At 49.8% G+C, this 10300-nt stretch overlaps 1 protein-coding gene across 5 annotated transcripts in view; it reads left to right on the top strand.

Annotated features, from left to right (window-relative positions):
- Nucleotides 1–2338: 2338 nt before the first annotated feature.
- The window catches only part of LOC122729856 (serum paraoxonase/lactonase 3-like), a 29668-nt gene continuing 21706 nt past the window's right edge, over nt 2339–10300 (top strand). For 2 of the 5 annotated variants that reach the window (XM_043968952.1, XM_043968951.1), the window contains exons 1-2: nt 2340–2522; nt 4676–4743. In XM_043968952.1, the coding sequence (XP_043824887.1) occupies nt 2449–2522; nt 4676–4743 (142 nt within the window). In that variant the 5' untranslated portion in view covers nt 2340–2448. Of the gene's footprint in view, nt 2523–4675; nt 4744–10300 lie in introns of all 5 variants that reach the window. The other 3 variants (XM_043968954.1, XM_043968955.1, XM_043968953.1) reach the window with 3 other exon arrangements.

The following is a 10300-nucleotide window of genomic DNA, read 5'->3' as shown; positions in this document are numbered from 1 at the left end:
TGGTGCATGGTAATCAAACATCAGTTATAGTTCCTTAAATTATTGTACTTAGTGTTTGTCATTTAAACTTTCTATCTCCCCTAGTTGCTATCAGGGTGCTTCGCACACAGTAAGTGCTTAATAAAAGATATTGAATTGAACTCAACAGTCCTGGTTTCTTTTTCTCACTTGTTAGTTCTTGCCACTGGCTATCCCAAAAGCATCCAGAAAACCAACATGTTCAAAAGAAAACTTGCCATCTCTTCCCAAACTCTCCTCTCCTCTGTCAAGGACATCTCCAACCTTCCAAGCATCTGGATTCGAAATCTCAGGGTCATCCTTAACTCTCGCCTCCAATCTGTGTAGCCCAGTGTAGTCCCCCCTGTCTCCACACCTGTCTCACTCACCTGTCCTCTTCACTCCTACATCATCTTCCAGCCCCAGCAGGTCCCCACCCTCATTTCCTCTTCCTGTATATTTGCTCTAGGCTCCTGATTGTTCTCTCCCCCTCTCCAATCCCTGCCGGGACCACATTGGTATTCCTAAAACTCAGGCCTCTGATGTAGGGGATAGATTGGAATGGGTTAGCAAACTATAGCATGATTACTGTACCTGAGCAGCAGCCTCGGGGTCGCCAGCTGGTGCCGTGACTCCAAGGCTGGAGCCAGGATACTTAGAAAGGAACATATTCATCAAATAGAATGCACTGAACAATGGGTTTCGGTTAAAGCTCGCCATGCCCCGTAAAGAATATTTTGTTCCTGTTTTCATCATTGTGAAAGTTCTAATGTTAATATTGTTTGAGGTGGTTCCACTGAATAGATACACTGAGCATCTGGATGAATCTGAGAGTGTATCACAGCATCCTGTGATTAAAGTTGGTCTTCACATTTGCGACTCCCTCGTGCCCCTGGGATCCTTCACAACAGCACACCCGACTCCCGTTAGCCTTCATTGGTGCAGACTGCATGTGCACCGGCGTTGTCTTCTCGAGGCAAACGGGCGGCCCCTTGTTTTCAGGACAATATTTCTTCTCTCGGACTAGGGGTAGGGTCCATCCTTTGGTCTGGAGTGCTCTTCATCTTCATCTCTGCCTCTTAGAATTCCACGCTTCCCTGAATGTCCCACCCCCAGGAGGCCTTCCCCAGGGGCTGGTGCCCCCCCTCCTCTCCTCCCTCTTTTTCCTCTTCTTCCTCCTCCTCCTCCTCCCTCTCTTCCTTCACCTTCGCCGGCGCATTTGCTTCTCGATATGTGTTCCCGCCATTGTGTCCTCCTCGATTCACCTCCCCTTTCCCAGGCCCAGCATTGGAGCCCTGGGGCGGGGGGGGGGGGGGCGGGAGGTCTGTGGCCCCCGCACTTAGGACAGTGAATGCACAGGCAGGCATTCGGATAGGAAATGCGGAGCTGAGGACTTTTTGGTGGGGAATCTTAACCACTTCTTTACGCCAGGGAACAGCCTTTCCCACGCCTGCGGCCGCCTCCTTATCTTCCTTACCCTGCAGAGTCTCGGACGCTACCGCTCCCCGAGTCCGCCCGCCCCGCTCTGCAGCCGAGCTTGCACCTCTTCCTGGTTCGCACTTCTCACAGCCCGCGCGCCACGAACTACATTGAGCTCTGACTCGTATTCGCTGTCTGTGTGTGCGCACCCGCGTGAAATGGGCATGCGGCTGGAAATCCCGTTACTCTTACCTTAGAGGTCAGGGTAGGAGAGACAAGGCCAGACTTTCGGAGAATCTGAGAAGAATAAGTTCCCTCTCCCACCCACCGTCCCGTCTGCCTGCCAGGGTGATTCCTTCACCTCTTGCGGTACCTTAGCGCCGTCCCTCCCTCCTCAGCCAACTTCCAACTTTGGGAGTGCAGCCAACTTTCCAGCCCACTTCCTGCGAGCTGGGAGCGGGGGACGGGGGCGGGGCTACTCAGACTCCCAGAACCGTCGTGAGGGGCCCTGGTCCAAGGGATGCGCTTCTATGCAGGGTCTCTTTTCTGTGTGTCGGTTTCTCTATGCCTCGGTCTCCTTGCCAATGTGTCCTTGGGGGTCCAGGATCTCCCCAGACTCCCCTTCCCCAACACACCCCGGACTCTGGCCTTCGCTGACTCGGGGGAGGATTGGGTACTTCGCGCCCTGCGCCTTGCGCCCTGATCCCCTGAAAAGGTACTAGTCCCGACCGACGGACAGGCGGACAGACAGACAGGCAAGCAGGCAGCCCCTGCGCCTCACTCCTGCCTAGGAATTCGAGCTTTGCCCACCCTGTTTACTCTGGGGACTTGTCGTGCCAGAAGGGCGGAGCCCTGGCACCGCCCCGAAGGGGCCGAGGAGGAGGAGCGGTTCCAGGTGCTGCTGCTGGCCTTCAGCCCCTCCCACCCCGCGCTCCAGCCCCAGCACTCAGTACGTCTCTCTGGCCTCAGTGTCGGCTCTGTTTCCATCTTTGTCCCTGGCCTTCTGATTGGCAAGGCGGGCGCTGCTCCGTCATGGCCAAGCTGTTGGCGCTCATGGTCCTGGGGCTGGTTCTGGCGTTCTTGGGAGAGAGATTCGTGACCTTCAGGTGAGCTGGGGGATCTGGGGTCGGGGAATGGGGGATGTACGCAGCCCTGGCGTTGGCCCTAGGACCGCGGGGCATCGGGGCATTGGGAGGCGGAGAAGGGACGGTCTATCGCCCAATCTCTCTGCCCTTTCCCAGAAGGGCTTGCTCTGCAGGTAGGGCTGGTGGGATGTCTTTGATTCTTTCTGTCCATCCTCTCGAGCAGCTGCTGATACTGGGCACTCCCCGACCCAGGCTAGGCTGTCTCCAAACTCCAACTTCTCTGAGGGTGTAAGAACTAAGAAAGGTTCTTGGAGGGAAAGAATGGGATCAGGAGCCCTTCCTGGGCTGCCTCACAGGATAGGGGTGGATATTTCTAGCTGAGATTCAGCGTGCTTGCCCAAGCACAAAGGGTGCACATACACACAAACACACACAAGAAGAGGCATACAGATACATACAGACACACAGAGATACATAAGGGCACCCAAAAAAGACCCCCAGACATTCACGGAGAGAGCAGTCCGTAGAATCCCAGCAGTTCAGACAGAAAGACAGATAGAGGGATAGCTTTGGCTGCAACCTTTAAACTGACCCCACCCCAGGTTTTAAAAGCCAAGAGCAAGGCAGCAGCTTGGGGGGGGGGGGGAGTGATCTTAACACTCAGGACCCAGAGCAGCTTCCTCCAAGGGCCCTGGCCCCAGCCATGTGGCTGGCTGGGGCTCCAAATTCTTAAGGAACAATGGAAGAAAGAAGTAAAGAAATTCCTTCCCTTAGCAACCCGAAGGCTTCCTGCCCTTTGGGAAAAGGAGCTGTTCTGTGAGGGGGGAGGGGGTTCTTGTTGCTGACAAGAAAGAGAATCAGGAAAGTTCTTGAAGCTTTACTGCAGAGAAGAAAAAGCTGGCAAAGCTTAGCCTGTGGGCACCGTGCTTGCCTTGGCACAGTCCATATCATGGCACTCCTGGGGCACCCAGGTCGGGCACAGTGCAAGTCTGTGGCATCCAGGGCTGAAAGAAGTCCCTACCTGGTTTGGGGGCATGCTGAGATGTCCTTGGGCACCAGGGCTGGTCAATGTCCTTGCTTGAGAGTACTTCATGGGTACCTGGCCAGACACACCTTAACAAACAGATACAAGGAAATGGGGAGGCTAGGACCTGAAATTGGAGTTCCTGGGCCTGATTTCCCATGGTCCTTTTCAAAGAAATTTCTTACACAAGCTTGTTTTGAAACACCAACTTTGTGGTATACCAAGAGAGGAAGGTCTGACAATTATCTCTTTAAAAGACATAGTTTCTGGGTAATTTAATCATTTTATTAATAAGGTCAGCTGGTTATTCATAAAAGCATGGTCATTTGTACCTTTCTCTCAGACCAAAGACAATCATGGTGGCAAACTGACAGTTTACCCTTGAAATAGCAATCAAATCTAACCGATTAATAAAATTGGAGGTGGCTATACACCAAACCACCTACAGCCTTGGGCTAGCAGGTCAAGAATGTACACCCTTAATGGGTGGGTTGCATGATCCCTCCCTGCAGGGAGAGGCCTTTCTATCTAGATGTATGAATCTGTCTCCACCCAAACCTGATCGGAGCACAATGAGCTTTTCTACCCTCGATTCCTTGCAAGCTTGGGATGGGTCTGACCAAGATGGAGAGATTCAATGCAATCTTCTTATCAAGGAGAAACTGGACCTCTCAGAGTCAGGGCTTTAGAAGGGGGGAAGCTCTGAGTCTCCTCAAGATATTGGTTAACAACAATCATTTCTCCCAGAGGAGGTCTTTGCCCTGTGACTTGTCTACTGCTTGGCTCCATTCACTGATTAATTAATTCAGAGCTACAACCTCTCCTATCTGTATGGGGTACAGAGTTCAAGCTCTGCTCCTGTGTGGCTTTTTACTTGAAACCAATCCTCTTAGTCCTGTTTTACAGATGGAAAAACTGAGGCTCAGTAAGGGAAAGTGACTCACCCGAGGCCCTAAGCTAGGAACTCAACAAATCAATCAATTTGTTAAGCAGCTCCTGAGTGCTAGGCCCTATGCTAAGCACTGGGACTCTGATTCTTCTTGTCGTGGGTTCACCCCTGGATTGGGGAGGAGGCCCACACTGGGGGCTTCCTGAGATATTCATGGTTGCAGGGGATTCATTTTTTTTTTATGCTCTGTATTTTTTCCAGACAGGTGTATACCCCTCATCAAGTTCACCCAGTAGAACCTCCCAGCTGCCACCTAATTCAAGGACTGGGTATGTATGAGATCTGCCTTGGGGCACAAAAAGCAAGGGGACAACATTCCTAAAACTAGACTCTTCACCTTTGCCCAGAAGCTAAATTGTCAGTTTCTGCTTATGGCATGACCATGACATGGGAGCTGGGGGGTAGGGGGTGGGGAGGCTGGGCTCACTCAAAGAATTGGCAGCCTCATGGCAGATCTTGTAAAATAGAGAGATTTATTAGGAGAGAAGACATGGCCAGGAGACAGTCATGACAGAGACTGTCTCTCTGAATGGAAGGAGAGTTGACCTTTTATGCAATTTCAGACAAATAAGGCTTTGTGCCAAGAGTAATGAGATTGCAAAAACTACCAAGGAGGGTTCATTAGGAAGGGGCATTCAAGAGTCAAGTGATGTATACTTCCAAACCCACCTTTTTTCCATGCTGGCCCTGTGCTCTGAGACATCTCTAATGAAGGCGCCCAGCAGTGTCTTCTGGAAGATGTCCAGAGATGGAGAGCTTGCCCACCTCTGGCCCCTCCCCTGCCCCAGGCAGTCCATTCATTCTGAGCAGCTCTCACCATTAAGAGCCTCTTTCTGGCTGAGACCAAATCCACCTCTTTGTGACTCCCCCACCCCCTAGTCCCACCTTGTCAATTCCCCCTTGGGGACTCAGTCAAGTTCAGTTTCCCAGCTAGCCAAATCCTATGCCAACTCTGTCTAGCTTGTCTCCAACTCCCTGCCCCCTTAGAGGTCCCTGAGCTGGTCCCAAGGGTCTCTCCTTTTGCCTTGGCCTACCCATGTCTGTGGAGTGCCTCTCATCCTTGGTGGCAGCTTTCCCAGGTGCTCCCCCCATGCTGGTCTGGATTAGGGCTGTTTGTGGAGGGTCATGTGCCACAAACCTCCCTCCCCTAGACCCAAGCGCTGGCCTTGGCTTGCTCTTCTCAGGCATAGTATCAAAACAATAATCCCTGAGGACATCTCCTTGGGTCCTCACTACAGCCCTGGTGGTTCTACCCCCGGTCTTGTGACCCACAAGTTCCTGACAAAGAGCTTAAGGCTCAGGAAGGAACAGCACTGAGTTGGGCTAGGACCCCTTTCAGTCCCACCCACCCAGTGTAGGAAGGTTGGATCCTCATGGTCTTTGGGTGTCCAGACTGGTGCTTAGCACGGAACAGATGCTCAGAGTCTTCCGGTGAGCAAGGCTCTTCCCCCCTGCATGACCCCAGTAGCATCTCCCTCCTCTGAATCTCCAGAACTCCAGCCCACTTTGTGCAGAGCCCTGGCCTAGACACCTGGGGGTGCACCACATTCTGTCTAAGGATGAGGGAGGGATCATCACGGATACATTGTATATCCCTGGTAGGAGGGCAGGGGCTGGCCTGCTTTTGTCTTGGCTGCTCAGGCCTGGGGACAAGCACAGACTGTGCAGAAGGGGGAGGTGGGCAGCTCAGGCATTCACAGCCAGGCTCTCCCAGCATCACACAGAAGTTAGTGGCAAAGCAAGACTGAAATCAAGGCCTTCTGACTTCTAGGCAGGCAAGGCTGTGGCCAAACACCCTCCCTGAGTGTGTAAGGCCCCAGGCCCCTGTCATTTAGTCAGTCCTCTGCTAATCCTTTAACTACAGAGTGGGTCCGGTCTAGAGCAACAAAGAAGGAGTCTGTGCAGAACAAGGTGAATCTGGCTGAGATTCGTTTTTTAATAATGTGTGTGGTGTTCTAGCATTTGCAAAAATAGGTAAATATAGATGATGGGTGGGTAGTGGATAATAGGGAGAGAGAGAGAGGTGAAAAGTAGGTAGACGGGTAGATAGATGGATGGAGACATAAAAAGGCAGATAGATGCAAACAATGGGTAGATAGGTGGATAGGTGGACATGCATGTATGAGCCCTTCAAGGGCAGGCTGGATATAGAGATGATGCCTACCTAGCACAGTGTCTCACCCAATAAGTGTCCAATAAATGCTCATTGATCAATGGGTTGCTGTCACACAAATTCCTTTTCTATGCTGTGGCCCTTGAAGAAAGGAAGAGCAGGAAGAATGGAGAGTAGAGAGGGTAGAGGAGAGCCTCAAATGCTGGCTGGGGTGGGGGAAGAAAAAAGGAAGTGGGGGACACACAGAGGTGATCACACAATGAATAAGTTGAGAAGAGGCCATGGATGGGATAGGAGGAGACAGAGGGAGAAAACCAGGGACGGTGAGTGGAACAGAACAAGTGGCAGAAAAATGCGCTGGGGGAAGAATGAGAAACAGAGGCAGACCCAAAGGGGGGTGGGGGGGAGAAGGGAGACAGCGGCAGAGACCCAGAGAGCCACCTGGGTGGTGACCCCTGAAGCTTGCTTGAGCTGGTGTTGATTAGCAGTACCCTATTCCTTCTGTCTTCCAGTCAGGAGCCCCCAGGCTGTAATCGCTCTAAGGGTGGTCCTCCTTGCTTACATGCCCCTCTCAGCCTCCACACAGGCCTTGTTGGAGGACTAATGAGCTCTCATTTAACAGTCAGGGTCACTATGGGTATGGTCCTGGTCCTGTGTTGGGGCTCCTCCAAACACAGGGCTGAGGGGAGCCAAGGGAGAAGATCACAGTCGATTTCATGAAGGGATGCGTTAAGATCCCATAAGCCTGGCCAAGCACTGATCACTCCACAACAGGCTTTGCAGCTCGTCGAGATCTTAGATAACCGTCTACATCCTGCAAGACCTAGGATGGTGCTCTGCAGAGCTGCCTCCCTCCAGGGGCAATCATTCAGAGAGAGGCAACAAACATCACTGTCAATGACAAGAAAATAATGAACTGAAATCAGAAATGGAACCAGGGCAGGGCCATCAGGGCTTTGCCTCAGGTTAGCCAGAACAAAAATAGCTAAGAGAGGAAGCTATGAAATGAGTTCCTTCGCTGCCCTGCTCTCCCACTGGCTGCAGCCCAACTAAGTCACCTTTAAAACTTGATTCAGTTGCCTTCTATGGTGCTCGCTCTGAGGGCCCAAACCCATCATTGCTGCCCCCACCAACCTGCTGAGAGAGATTCCTCAGCAAAACCTCCAGGGGGGAGTTCATTGGCCCAAGGCCATGCCCCACCCCTTGCCTTCTTGTGAAGGTTTCTTGATTGATTTGTACCTGTGTGTGAATCAGGGTGGCATACCCATGTTCTACTTGGGACACAAGGGCAAGGTGACAGTGGGTGCTGGGTGCCCCCTTGGACACACTTATCTTGCCTGGGGTTCAGGACTAGCCATTTGGAATCGTCTTAGCCCCTACTGAGGTGAGTTCTGTGTCTCAGTCATGGCTCACGAGTAGCTGAACCCTAATCACTCAAACCTTCTGAGTACAGCTTCTTTCCAGCTCACCCAGGGGAAAAGGGACACATACTTATTCTGTGGGTGTGTCAGAGAACCACCCCTGGCCTCCCAAGAGCACGTTTTTGGAGGTATGGGAGCATCAAAGCCAAATGGTTACTCTGGCCAGAAATCACTATTTCTCTTTGGTCTGAAGGATTTGGAGGGACTCCATGTCTCTGGCTATTTTAGAATAGGCAGCCTTGGGTTGGTTTTTTAGTGCTATGGCCCAGATCTTAGTCAAGTTTGTCTGGATTGGGTGTTTTGGGGGACCAGCTTTTCAAAGAGTCCCAACAGCACTGTGATAGAGACAGGAGCCAACTGGCAGAAAAGGGTAAACTCAGAAGCTAGCAGCAGCAGTAGCAGTGGTGTGGCTCAGATATCAGGCATAAAACAGGATCTCACTTCTCACATCTAGCCCAGCCTGCAAAGGAATAACCAGGGTAGGGATCTTCCACCAAAGAAGAGCTTAAAATTCTATCATTGAACTAACAGAACTTCCCAGATGGCTTTGGGCAGGAGGAGTCTATTCTTTGTTTTGTGGTTTTTGTTTGTTTGCTTGTTTTTGGGACAGGGCAATGAGGGTTAAGTAACTTGCCCAGGGTCACACAGCTAGTAAGTGTCTAGTGTCTGAGGCCGGATTTGAATTCAGGTCCTCCTGAATCCAGGGCAGGTGCTCTATCCACTGTACCACCTAGCTGCCCCCAGGAGGAGTCTATTCTTAAACAGATCCAAATCCAAATCAGGAACTTGCAGAGTTCAGACCAGGGGGCAGCAATCAGACTTTGCCTTGGATTCAGACCCCTTTGGGAACACTGTCCTTGAGATCCTAGAATAATAAAACCCTCCATTAGACCAGCCCAGATCTTCCCTCCAGAAATGCCACAAATCCCCACCTCTACCAGAAAATCTCAGTTGGGAAGTAGGCTGGAAGAAACAAACAAACAAAACTTGCCATTATGAGCTATTATAGTGTCAGGGATGCTCAAGACACATGCAGAAGAAGAGAATGACTCCAAAACATCTACTAGCAAAACCTCAGAGAAAAACACAGCTTGGGCACAAACTCAACTAGAATTCCTGAGAAAGATGAAGCAAAAAAAAATTAATTTAATATTTTTATAAATGGAAATGAGAGTGCTAGATGAAAAAACTGGAAAAACAATGAGAGCTATGGAAGAAAGAATCAGAAAGGCAATTAACAGTTTGTCACAATGCATAAAACCCACCCAAGCAACAAAATCCCTGAAAATTCAAATGGACAAAATAGAAGCCAACGACTCCACAAAGCAGTAAGAAATATTCAAACAAAGCAGTATGAAGAAAATGCAAAGTATCTCATGGAAAAACAACTATCCTGGAAAGACCAAGGAGAAAAAAAAAATAAGACTCATTGAACTATCTGAACATCATGAGCAAAAAAGAGTCTAAATATCATTTCTTTTTTTTTTAAATCTTATTTCAAGAAATCAAGAAAATTGCCCACATCTCTTAGAACCAGAAGCAAAGTGGAAATAGAAGGAATCTACCAATCACCTCCTAAAAGGAACACCCAAATGAAAACTCCTAGGAACTTCAAAGACAAAATCTAGAGCTTCTAGATCCACACACACACACACACACACACACACACACACACACACACACACACACACACATGCTTCAGGGGCAGCTAGGTGATGCAGTAGATAAAGCACTGGCCCTGGATTTAGGGGGACCTGAGTTAAAATTCAACCTCATGGGGCAGCTAGGTGGCACGGTGGATAGAGCACCTGCCCTGGAGTCAGGAGTACCTGAGTTCAAATCCAGCCTCAGACACTTAACACTTACTAGCTGTGTGACCCTGGGCAAGTCACTTAACCCCCCAACTGCCTCACTAAAAAAAAAAAAATTCAACCTCAGACCCTTGACACTTAGTAGCTGTGTTTGCCCCACAAAAGAAAGAAAGAAAGAAAGAAAGAAAGGAAGAAAGAAAGAAAGAAAGAAAGAAAGAAAGAAAGAAAGAAAGAAAGATGCTTCAAGCAGCCAGAAAGAATTCAAGTCCTGCAGAGCCAGTTAGGATCACATAATTTAGCAGCCACTACTCTAAAGAAGAGAACTTGGAATATAATGTTCCAGAAGGTAAAAATAACTTACCCAGAAAAACTGAATATAATACTACAGAAGGAAAAGTAAACCTTTAATGAAATAATGAATATTGAATAATATTCATTCAAAATAATGAACAAATTTGAAAATAATGCTTCTAGCATTCCT

Source organism: Dromiciops gliroides, chromosome 5, assembly GCF_019393635.1.
Source record: "Dromiciops gliroides isolate mDroGli1 chromosome 5, mDroGli1.pri, whole genome shotgun sequence".
Classification (NCBI taxonomy): domain Eukaryota; kingdom Metazoa; phylum Chordata; class Mammalia; order Microbiotheria; family Microbiotheriidae; genus Dromiciops; species Dromiciops gliroides.
The sequence above is the reverse complement of the archived record's forward strand: the minus strand, read 5'-3'. Positions and strand labels throughout refer to the sequence as shown.